Source organism: Hydra viridissima, unplaced genomic scaffold (assembly GCF_058129835.1).
Source record: "Hydra viridissima isolate aposymbiotic clone 2 unplaced genomic scaffold, HvirCarnegie_v1 scaffold_6, whole genome shotgun sequence".
Lineage (NCBI taxonomy): Eukaryota > Metazoa > Cnidaria > Hydrozoa > Anthoathecata > Hydridae > Hydra > Hydra viridissima.
Window position 1 is genome coordinate 11,769,915 of NW_028324305.1, and position 12,818 is coordinate 11,782,732.

General features: G+C 28.6%; 1 protein-coding gene and 1 long non-coding RNA gene across 2 annotated transcripts; both read right to left on the bottom strand.

Moving 5' to 3' along the window:
• Positions 1-594: 594 nt before the first annotated feature.
• LOC149887048 (uncharacterized) lies at positions 595-4,999 on the bottom strand. The gene is made up of 2 exons (XR_016453723.1): positions 2,210-4,999; positions 595-2,112 (listed from the first exon to the last, which is right to left on the bottom strand). It is a non-coding gene; the product is annotated as an uncharacterized LOC149887048 (long non-coding RNA).
• Positions 5,000-5,221: 222 nt separating this feature from the next.
• Positions 5,222-6,721, bottom strand: LOC145190412 (uncharacterized). Its single transcript, XM_080067264.2, has 5 exons — positions 6,569-6,721; positions 6,208-6,248; positions 5,989-6,037; positions 5,702-5,782; positions 5,222-5,536 (listed from the first exon to the last, which is right to left on the bottom strand). The coding sequence occupies exons 1-5, from the start codon at positions 6,662-6,664 to the stop codon at positions 5,435-5,437; spliced, it is 369 nt and encodes a 122-aa protein (XP_079923390.2). The 5' UTR covers positions 6,665-6,721; the 3' UTR covers positions 5,222-5,434.
• Positions 6,722-12,818: the final 6,097 nt, after the last annotated feature.

Consider the following 12,818-nt stretch of genomic DNA (forward strand, 5'->3'; position numbering starts at 1 on the left):
AGATCTATTTTAATAAAATCTAACAAGTGGAAGAAAGTTGTAGCAAAGTGAATTTTGTTCTTGCAGTTCCCTTACTAAAGAAAAAAAAAGTGGTTGTGTGTAGCCCATACATCCATGTTTCAAAAAATAAAAAAATTGAAATCATCTGCCTACGTCCAAGGGAAAAAAATTACTTTGATTTTTTTTGGATTTTTTTGTCTCCTTGCTTTATCGCCAGGAGAGCCTCAAACCACTAAAGACACTCAAAAATAAGAAATAAATAATAAAACTGATATTACTACTATTGATATGCATAGTCTATACATAGTGACTTTAAAAATAAAAAATTAGTCCATCTGCCAATGTGTATGAAATCTTTGTTACTTTGAACTTGTCAGTCATTTTGACCTTACTTCTCATAGAAATCATTTCTTTAACCACCATTTTTTCTTTGAATTTGAATCATTACTAAACTTAAAACACTGTCGCAAAATAAAGAAACTATTAAAATAGTGTTTATAATTAAACTTTGGCAAAAGGCTGTTTCAAAATTCTAAATATTATGGGTTTTATTTACTGTGGGTTTTTTTTACAAATTACAATTACACACAGGTTAAACAAATAAATACTTAAACATTTAATCTCATAAATAAATTTTTAACAGTTTAAATAAATCCATAGGTATTTTCTCAGTTGATTTTTTTTATCACAAACACTTATTCTAAAGTAGCAAGGTTTCAATGTTCATTAAAGATGCAACAGACATATTTCACCTAAATGTGCTTGCTATTGTATTCAACCACACATCTTTCAAGCCAATTTCCATTTTGTAGATGTAATTTTGAATGTTTGTATCTTTGCCACTGAACAGAAAAATCGTGATGAACAGCTTCCAAGTATTGTTCACTGAAAGGACCAAGGGATTTTTCCTTCATTCTGATAAAATCATTAATGTGAAAAAAAACGATGTGCACTTTTGGGGTCACACTTACAAATCCTAGACTTAAAAAAGATTTACAAAGTTTTTCAATTTTTTTTTTTCATATTACTTGTCAAGAACGTTTCCAAAACAGGTTTTAACAACAGCACTAAATTTTTTGAATGCATCAATGATGGCCAAAACTGAAGAATCTAGGTTTTCAAAGAGCTGATCTATGACGTCAATATTTTTCAGGAGTTTTTGGCAATCATTGCCAGCAAATTGTCCGCCATGATATGGTTGGATTGTGATGTTGAGTTTTTTTTAACCACTCATTTGCTTCTGGCAATGCTTTTTTTAGTGATATGAACAAGTGATTTACTATCCCGAGAGGTAGATGAAGTTCCATTGGGGGAATTAGTTCAAAATTGAATTTGGTTGGATCAATTTTTAGAAGTGGTTCATGGAAAACATTGTTGAAAAACTTTGCCCTTCTAATGTCACCACCTTTTGAAAGAAAGTATGTGTAACAATTTTGAAGATTAGATATTAGATTAGACATAGGCATGAAATATGAGCTAGAGTGACATTGAAAACCACACAGTACAGGCATGAATGTGAGCTAGAGTGGCATTGCAAACCACATAAAATGTCAGCAACTTTCAAGTCGCAAGAGACCACAAAGTCAACATTTTCAGGTTGAACAAGCTCAATAAAGTTTTTAATGTTGCTGTAATTCTCATGTAGATCCTCTGCAACTGCAATTAGAAGCCTTTTAACTCCACTGTCTTTTAGAGCTCAAAAGACGACAATTTTTTTTGAAGGTGGACTGTTTGAATCATTTTCCTCATCATTCTTTGAAGACTTATTGTAAGCTTTATCAATCCCAACGTTTATGAAATGACCTGCTTGAAGTTGCCTCTTAAGTGAAATTTCTGCTAGAAAGTCAGAGAGATTTTTGCAGTGAACAACTGTCTACTCTTTGTATGGTATTTTTTTCGCTTGATGATGCAATTGTAATTTTTGTAAAAAAATTTGAAAATTGCAACCCTGCTTCATGAAAATTTGCTTGGTAGTTTGGTTAAAAAAGAGGTGATTCGGAAACCGAATTTAGTGTTGTTGCAAGTTTTTTGACTCCAATATTAGACATGCCTATAGTTTGTCGAATTTACACCAGGTCTTGGGCACTTAACTTGATTTTTAACATGATGCTCCTAAAGACAAATTTTAAAAAACATTGTTATGAAATGTAATCTTATAACAGACAAAATAGGACCATTAAAAAAAGGAAAGGTACAAAATTTAAGTTACCTTTGGTAAGAGGTAATTGACGACTTCCTCAGTCACTGACAGCCTGATTGACCCACTTGGTGATGATTCTTGACCTTTGATAGTTGCAGAGGCTATTTGTTCGAAAACTTTTTTGTTTTCCTTTCCCTAGTGTTGACAAACCATCTGAACATCTTTTAAGGGGATTTGAAGGTGTAGAATTATCAAAGGATGTTTCTCAGTCAGTTTCAGCTTACCAATTTGGCAAATCAGGCAGTTACAGTTGAAACTTATTGTCACAGTCTTGACATTGATAGTTTGAAAATTGTAAAGAGTAGGCAGCTTGACAGATACTCCTCTTTCAACCCTTCTAAGTTTTTTTCTACACTTTGCACACGAAAAGAAAGCGAATTAGCAGGTAAAGATACCCCTAGGGTTATGCAATTTAAAATCGATTAACAATAAACGCAATCTAGTTTCATTTTGCTTATTTTATATGGTTTTTTTTATCAAACATATTTTTATTTAGTGATTATCAAATTTTATAGTTATTCATAAATAAGAATGATCTTTTCTTCATTATGCCTTTAAGAAAGGAGCCAATTACATGAGAAAATTCAAAGTCATTTTCTTTCTTTGGACATTAGCAGATGATTTCAATATTTTATATTTTGAAACATGGATGCATGGGCTACCAAACCCAATTGGATTAATTTTTTGAGCATGACTTTTATGTTTTGAGGCTCTCCAGGCAGGACTGCTTATGGTCCGGCTTCATACAATATTTTATAGTTTTTGGTAAGAACTCATAAATGAAAAAAAGTGATCAAAAAAAGTGCCTTAAGTATGCCAAATATTGTCACCTGCAAACCCCCTACATCCATTTGGATAAATGGAATAAATCCCAGGAGCTTCAGTAATTTAAGGGTACTTAAGAGCAAAGGAATGATCTTTAAAAAATCTGTCCTATTTTGAAATATCATGAAAATTTTACTTACAAGTTTTAATGATTTTTTTTTTAGATCGCTACATTTGTTTAGAAGCAACGAACTTACTTCGTTTTGTTCAAAATATAGCTTTTTTATTTGCTACTTCAATTTGCCATTGGTATGTTTTAAAAATCATTTGGGTGCACAATCTACCAAAAAATTAAAATTGTGACTATTAAAATAAAATTTGTGAGTGTCGTAAATTTATTTCATTCTTAAGAAAAAAAATTTGAAAGACCTCACAATGAGACTTACATACAAAATATGCTAAAATTAGCAATTAGCGGAGGATATTATTTAGATTTTTAGATTGATGGAATCCATTTCCGGCATAAAAGTTAATGTTTGACCACACTGACCGGACAGTCAAACCTAACCCTGAATCTATCTGATTTACTATTCTGTTTTAGAATGGAACGTAAAAATTTTTTTTGGATCAAGAATCCTCTCTTGCTATAAAATTTGAGGTTCGGCCACTTATCACTACATAGCTATATGAGTTTAGGGCTAGAAATTAGATTTGTATTTACAAAATTAAACAAACTTCAACAGAAGCAACAATTATAGAATTTTTAAAAATATTGTACTGAAGCAACAGGTTTTTGCCTTCCAAAGGCAGGTCCAGTTCTTTTTTTGCTATAGCTGCTTCTTCTGATTGAGCTGATCAATAAGTCAAAAGAACACACGCTTTCTCATAAAGTCCTTGTTTCTTCTGTCAGTTCTTCATTGTGTTTTTGTAGGTAATTTAAAAAGTTTTTCTTATACCTTATTTAAATAAAAATATAAGATGATCAAAAAGAAAGGACCTATCAACAAGAGTGTAAACTCTTGTTGATGAGTTTTTTCTTTTAATAAAAATAATAAAAAACTAGAGTTTACATACTCGTTTATTTTAAACCCGTTTCATTTAAAGGGTGGCACAAAAAAGTTTCTACACAACAAAAAACACCACCATGCAATTGATCAGAAAATACAGATGAATAATTGCTTAGAAACTAAAGATAAAAAATTGCTCAGAAACTACAGATGAGTATGAACAGCTATAATGCTGTGTTGCATATACTGTTGGGTCTCTATTAAGATTTAGTTGATAATATATAAAAAACACAGCAAAAGAGTTTATACCTATCAGTGAATTAAAAAATTATGTGTGACTTTGATGGATTGTAGCAAAAACGTGGATGCATTTCAAACAATGAAGTAGTAAGAGTTGTTGCAATAGAGAATGGAAAACGTGTTGGCTTCCAATTTGAAACAAAAACTTGTAAATTGTGTTCAATATGTGAGTTCAAAAAATGCAAACACTTAAAGAATGAGTTTTAATTCTTTCATTACCAAAAGTGTAAAATCTGTCATCATACTGGATCAGCTTCTTCTATGGAATAGATTCTGAAAAAAGAAACAGTTTGTGGTATTACAACAGCTCTTGGTGATGGAGATAACAGATTCATATGTTCGTGTTATTGCTGTTAAAAATATTGCAGCAATAAAAATTATTTTGGAATAAAGGAATTATTTTGGAGTACAAAAATTAAAAAAGCAGAGTACATTGGGCATAATCAAAAATGTGTTGTTACTTACTTAAGAAAACCTAAAAACAATAAAGAAACTTTATGTGATGGAAAAGAGTTGGTGGTGGTAGTGGTGGTGGTCACTTAACTGAAAATGTTATAAAAAAATTTGCAAAACTATTATGGAAAGGTAATAAAACTAGGATAAAACCTTAGAAAAGTTAATAAAATGACACATTTAAATTAGATTTGCAAAACTATTAAATATTACAGACACTATTAAATGTTAAAACTATAACTATTAAACTATATTATTAACTATAACTATTAAATATTACCTTAAGAACTTATAATAATTTTTTTCAGCTGATGTGATGATAAAAAGTGAATAAAACAAAAGTGACCAAATAATTTAAGAAGTAAAATCAACAAAAGTTAAACTGATATCAAAATTGTTTATATCCATTGAGATTTTATTTATAGCTGAAATATAAAAATCATGTAAAGCTTATTTAAATTTTATTCTGTATAGGTTGATAATTGAAATTTCAATATAGTTAAAAATTGTTTATTTCATTTAAAAACTGATACTTAAAAAAATATTCCAAAGCCAACAAAATATTTTCTAAACCAACTAAATTTAATTGACATAATTATTTGAAATGTAACACTTTATGCATATAAAATATTTCCTAAAATATTAACAATATAAATTTTAACAAAAGAAATATTCTTATGACATTCAAAAATATAATCAAAAATCAGTCCTATATTCGTTCTAGATAAAAGGTTTTGCCCTGTTTACTTAAATCTCTCTCATATGATTTATATTCCTCAGTTAGAAGTCTCTGCAACTGTGAACGACGAAGCTTAAAGAAGAATAAAGTTGTTTAAACTACAATATTTAATTAAACAAATTACTTTTAGTGTAATAAAGATATTTTCTTGACAATAATTAATGATGTTGATTTTGATGATGCTAGCAGATATAAGTTTCCACTATCTACTTCCATAATAATAATAAAAAGGATTACCAAAATAGAAACTTTTTGTTCATATTTTAACTCTTCTTTTATTAATTCATTATCTCCCTTCGCTTTCCTTCTATCAGTTATCTAAAAAATGGTAATTAATTTTAATGTAATTGTGAAAAAATCCCTAAAAACAAAATGCTTATAATAAAATGCTTATAAATAAAATGTTTATAGATAATGAGCAAGAAAAGCTCAAACTTAAAAGCATCAAATCAAAGTTGCATATTTTTTTAATGTATTTCTAAGTACAGAAAGTATTTAAAAATTAGCAGCAAGAAACAATTTACCTCTTCCAACTTTTCTGGTCTCTTTATGATCTCAGCAACTATACACTCCCTAAAACATGTCTATTACTTAAGAATGTTTTAAGATCATGTCAGACACTGCTTGTACACAATTGGTGTTTGCAGCAGAAAAAATTTCAGTATGACTTGAAGCAATTTTATAATGATATATATATGAAAATTGTATAATGTTTGTTGATAATCCTGGAAAAATTCGCTTACTTGGCAGAACTTTTTTCATCACTTGCATATTTTTCATCTCCCTAAAGGCTCAATAATAATAAGTAATAACAATATTAATAATAAAAACAATAACAATAGTAACAAAAATAACAACAAAAGTAAAAGCAATAACAACAACAACAACAACAACAACAATAATGATGATGATAATAACAACAATAACAATAACAATAAGAGGAAAAAGAAAAATATTAACAATATGTTAATATTAAATATAATACTAAAAATATGTTAATGATAAAAATGTTAACAATAATATAAATTTTTTCTAATTAATTCCTAATTTTTGCAATTATATCTCGCATGACCAACAACAATTTATACTCTAAATAACACTTACCTTGATTCTTATTTGTTGCCTTTTAAAAGACTTTTGAAAAGACTTTGCAGCAGAGCCTTCATTTTCGTATCTATATGATGTTGCAAGAAGAGACATTTTCCATACACATTATGTAAATAGCACTACTAAATTAAATAAATCCCTAATTTACTCTGTCGTAACTATGTGTTACGTGTAATAAGTACACATAAAATATAACTATAAATATATACAATGCACAAAAATTTATGTCAATTCTCGTTAATTAGCTATCCTACATACTGTTAAGTGATAAATATATTTACTAAGATATTAGATATAATGCTTTCAACATATAAACTGTTTGTAATTTTTAATCTCGTCGCTAGGCAAAATATTAAGATAACCATAACGGCAGACGAAGAACTTAAAGAATTTCTTGAAAGGGAAAGGAAGGGAGGGTTTGAGAAGCTCAATAATAGCAAATTTATTTTTAACCAATGTAAATGTTATAATTAAAGCATTCTCACTCATCGTTTTTCTCCCGTCTCTCCTCCATCCCCCTCCACAGGCACTTAGTTTGGTTGATACCTTTATTAGATTTTCGATACTGTAAATATAAAAATACATAAATGTACCTCTTAATCACACTTTATGCATCTACATCACCACTTTTTACAAGTATGCATACATGACATTCGCTAAATCATTCATCACCTAAATGTTCACTGAGAGCATATAAATGATAGAAACTTAGTTAATAGCGTCAATCTTTATTCTGATTTCGAGTATCTTTATTGGAAACTACACTTTCTTGCTATTATATTGTAAATAGCTGAATGCTCGCTAAAATGATGCAAATTATTATTAAATTATTAAATCTGTAACGCCATTGAACGTTCTAGCACTTCTGTAACGGAATTACAATTAAATTACAAAATATAAATATATACATAAAGTAGTGTGTTGAAAAAAAACTGCTTACCTTAACGCTTGATTTACCCAGATGATACAAACTCATTATCTTTATTTAAAAATGGCTTTGTCTTTCTTCGAAAGTTTTATTTGAAAGGTATATATATATATATATATATATATATATATATATATATATATATATATATATATATATATATATATATATATATATATATATATACCTTTACATTTCGGTTTTAACCACTACCGTAATAAACCGGTGTAGTATGAGACTTTTACTTCCGCGTTTATTTTACTCCCCAGTAAAAACAGCATATTTAGTTTTTACTCCCCAGTTAAAATCTCATATTAAATTTTTACTCTAATTATGAGATTTTTACTCCCATAAATTATTTTGCGGCAAAACGTATTTAATTACTGTGGTTTCTTAAAAAGTATTAAAAAAGCAAATCTTTTAAAGCAGTAGCTTATTTTTTTTTTAATTTAGCGATGCATACTGAAATTACCGACATTTATAAATTTTTGAAAAGAGGTATATATCCTAAGACAGCTATTAGTAAAGGTGATAAATCAAACTTTCGAAGAAAGACAAAGCCATTTGTAATAGAAGATGATGAGTTGTATCATCTGGGTAAATCTAGCGTTAAGGTAAGCAGTTTTTTTTCAACACACAACTTTATGTATATATTTATATTTTGTAATTTAATACTAATGTTTTTTACAGTAATTTTCATTTAATTAGTTATTAGTTAATTAATTTTGATTAATTACTTATAAATTAAATAAAAAGTAAAGTGAATTTTTATTATTTCTAAAATAAGATTGTTTTTTTGTTTTAAGTTTTTTGTTGCAAGTTTTGATTAGTTTGATTTTATCTTTATTACAACTTTTATTTTTATAGTAGTAGTATGCTTACTATAACTCTTTAAAAATACACTTAAATCTTATTTTATAAACCAGGTTTGATTTTGGTTGTTAACCTAACAATATATTGTGAGGTTATTTTGTTGGTTTTTATTATATAGAGATGTTTATGTTTTTTTTATCTTGCCTTTGAATGCATGTGTGTTAAATATTTATTCTTTTTAAATTCATTTGTTGTCTTTATTTGTTGTTGTCTTTTTAAATTCATTTGTTGTTGTTGTTTTGTTGAAATACACGATATAAAAATCAAGTAGAAAATGCGTATAATTATAACACGGAAAACGTGAGCTCGGATGATGATAAAAATTGCAAGGAGGAAAAAGCATCAACAGATGAAACTGTTAATCAGTTATTTAACTTTTCAGCCATCATTTTATTTAGTTTAAAAAAAAGTTTAGCTCTTGTTAAAAGATCTTCAATTTCGCAAACATTTTTTTTTGATGAGATTAAGAAACAGAGACTATAAACAAATAAATTATCGTCATATTTTCATGTCGTTGCAACTCAAACTTTTTAATAATTAGTAAGATAATGAAAGCTAAAAGTGTTTATAATAAAATTACTATAGATCCTGGTGCTATCGATGGGTTAACAGAAAAACAGATTAGCAAACTCAAGAAACTAAATCTTTTAGCAGAAAATTGGAAGTTCCTAGAAATTTTACACTATAATCTTGCGCCATTATTTGAAGCAACGAAACTTCCTCTCCACTAGAAATTTTCCAACACTTACGTCGGCAAAATGTTTCCAAAATACGTTAATGAACTTTCTTAAAAATGAATCTTCATCTAAATGTTTTCTATCACACATTCTAAAGTCGAATGGTTCTCTGAAGAACCTGGTCATTATATACATATTTTACATTCCAAATTTGAACTGAAAATTCAAAAATAATTGTAGTTTTAAATTTGATCTAACTTATACGACAATATGATGCAAATGATTACTATTATTCTGAATTACGTTTTAAATATAATATTGGGATCTTTGTGTAGAATCTGAAATTCATATTGTATCCTAAATTAATTTTACTAATTGATAAAATAAAATCGTATGGCAGCTATTAACCATTGGCAGTATATCACTTTTTTTTTCAGAATTCATGTTTAGTCAAGTTTATAAGGTTGCACGTTATAATCAACTAACACGCTGAGTAAAAAAACAAAATGGCGTCTTAAAAAAGATGAAAAAAGTTTCTGAAGAACCTTTAGAAGAAACTTAAGATATTTACTCTAACAATTAATGCGAAGAACCTTAAAAGTTCTTTAAACTTGCATTAAAAAAGTAGGCGGTTCTACAAAGAACCATTTAGGTACGTGAAGAACCCACGGGTTCCTTAAGTCGACTCTAAGAACCTTTAGGTTCTTTGAAGAACAGCCGCAGAACCTTCAAGAACCCTTTAGATTTGCAGTGCTATCACTTTCTTTGGTCGAGAAAGAAAACATGCTACGAAGTAGATTTCTCAAGTTCATGAAGGTATACTTTAATGGAAAGATATCTCCAAAACAAAAGTTACAAACTTTACTTGCATGTTTCTTTGATCCGAAAACTTACGAGTGCCTTACAGAAAAAGAATATCAGGAAACTGAAAGTAAACTGTTGAAAACATTTTCAAGGAAGGTCAACGTTTATAAACACTTGTTTAGAAAATGACCAAAACCAGCCGAGAAGTGGTTTGTTATAAAATATTATTTGTTTTTAAATTTAAATATATTTAAAGTTATGTAAATAATTTTTTAAAATACAATTACAAAAAGATTTGAATATAGAACTTCAAGATTCACCTGGTCAATCTGTGAACCATAAAAATGGATTTACTAAACTTGCAACATTGTGTAGTATCAATCTAAGCGTAGAAAAAAATACAATCAAAGCGAAATATCAAAGAAGAGTTATCTTTTTTCAATTATGCTTTATAGCAAAAAATATGGAAATTTGATGAATTTTGGTGGGGGAGACCGGGGCAGTTAGCTACAGGTGTAAGTTGACACACTACGTTTAAGTTTAAAATTTTCCATCAAAAATTTCCTAACTTCACATGGAACATATTATATTTTACATTGGCACATTTTCTTTTTTTTTGGAGGCCCTTTTTGGGCCACAAATATTTTTTTTTGTAATGACACTTGAATATGCTTGCCAAATTCATATTCTTTTGAACAGCACTTTGACGTCTTCAAAAACAAAGTTCACCCAGAAATGTACAAGGCTCAAAAACTAAAACTGTAGCCAACTAGCCCTGGTTTCCCCTACATATATGAAAAAGATATTCCAATGTTAGCCTCTAAAGCAAGAGTAGTTTGTACTTTGCCTGCTTTATCGGATAGTTCGGTAGGGGCAGAATCCTCATTCAGTGTTACTAAATTTATTCATCGAAAAGAAAGATGTAACCTTATGAAAAAAGAAGAAGAAAAGAAAGACGTTAACTTGAGCTCAAGAAATTTACGGTAATCAATGATACCTAAAGTGAAGATATAGCTAAACTTACTTTAAAATTTGATATTTAATGTAACTGAGAATGGAAGTAATTCACTTACATAGTTTGTATTTTACATACTTTATGATGAAATATGTCTTTTGAAAATGCCAATAGGGGGTTTGGCGATTTGACAAAACAAAAAAACTGTGTGATTATTTTAACAAAATATAGCGATTGCTTTAACTGTTCGTAACTATTTTATTTTAGTTATTGTAAATGCAGTTCCTAAACATTTTAGCATTTGCAAGCAGGACCGTGGTTAGGTTTCCCCACACCCCAGCGATTTAAGGGGCTCTTTTTAAAAATAAGCCCCCCCCCCCCCGCCTTTTTTTTTTTTTTTTGAAGCTGCATCAAATAAAGGATAGTTTTTGGAAATTAAATGTATAGTTTTTGAAAAATTTTCTGAACGGTCCTCTTCGTATTTGATAATGCGTTAAACGAATTATATTTAGAGACGTTAGAGCTGATTAACGGCTTTAATTGAATTTTTTCCAATAATTAAAGCTTTTGCAAAAAATGAATTTTTTCCTAATTTAGATTTATTTTTTGCAACAGAATTTCTTTAGTTAAATAATATTCAATGAAGACTCTTTTTTACTTGTTTAAACTACAATGCAGTAAGAGATTTTTATTACCACGATAAAAATCTCATTAAAAACTTTATTCATCAGTAAAAATATCGTATTATATATTTACTGTCATTATGAGATTTTTACTCCCCGCATAAAAAATATACTTTTTGGATAAATGCATTTTGCACAAATTAATCTTTAAATTGCTTAATAATGTAAAAAAAAGCCTTGAATTTTCTTTCTTTCTGGCAGCAGGAAGCGAAAATTTCCTCTTCCCCTTTTGGCGACCGATACCAGTTGGGGAATGAAGACCACTAGAGGCAACTTTTAAATCTTCTTGCATACAAAATATCTTCTAACGGCAATTCACCTCTTGACTGGTGCCAACCTCCAAAAAAAATTCCATCAGCGGCCGCCAATCGGCAGGCGGAAGCTACTGAAGGTGGAGGCAAAAACATTCTGTCCGAAAAAATATTTTAGGAGGCGGACGGCAAAACCTTGAACCTCCAAAAAGAGTTCATGTTTCGGTATAATGGTACTTTGCCGCCAGAAAAGATTATCATCGTTGATGCGTTACATTAACATAAAAAATGTTTCATCAAAAAGCTCAATATAAAGGAAGCTTTAGAAAAAGCGCGCCCTGTCAAAAAATGTGGTATAGTCAAAGATTAGAATGGATGGGAAGCAAACCATCATATTGATTAAGCTTGCCCCCAATTACAAAACATTTCCACAAAAATGGCCCGCATGCATGCAGAATAATTCCTAAGAATATAACACAGATGTACCCAGAAGCAGGCAACTCTCCTGAATATGCTGCTTTTCTTACAAATCAGTATGTTAAAACAACATAAAATGACTTTTATTTGATGAATAAAAGTAAATAAAATAACTTTTTACTTACTAAGTAAAATATAGTATTCAAGTAACTTTTTTTTTCAAATTACTTTTATCTAAGTTTCCTATTTTAATTTTTGTTACTTTTACCCATAAAAGTAATTTCATATATATATTTTTTTTTTAATCTTATGTTTTACGTAAGATTACTTTTCAAAAATCTTATGTTTACGTAAGATTACGTTCAAAAATAATTTACTTTTACATGTAAAAAGTAAATTACATTTTAATGCAAACTATTTGTAAAAGTGAAATCTAAATCACTTTTTAAAGTAACTTACTTTCACATGGCTTATTTTTAAAAGTAATTTACAAAAAGTAAATAACTCTTTTATGTTAATTACTTTTGCATGTAAAAAAAAAATTACTTTTACCAATAAAAATTACGCATTTTTAAAATTTATCTTTATGCAAGTAATTTTTACATGTAATATAAAGTTATTTTTTAAAAAATGAATTACTTTGAATTGACACCTATTCA

Coding starts and splice junctions, on each gene's coding strand:
- LOC145190412 (XM_080067264.2), bottom strand. CDS start 6,664: ATGTCTCTTCTTGCAACATCATATAGATACGAAAATGAAGGCTCTGCT. Junction 6,249..6,568: donor GGCAACAAATAAGAATCAAG/GTAAGTGTTATT, acceptor TTGAGCCTTTAG/GGAGATGAAAAATATGCAAG. Junction 5,783..5,988: donor GACCAGAAAAGTTGGAAGAG/GTAAATTGTTTC, acceptor ACCATTTTTTAG/ATAACTGATAGAAGGAAAGC.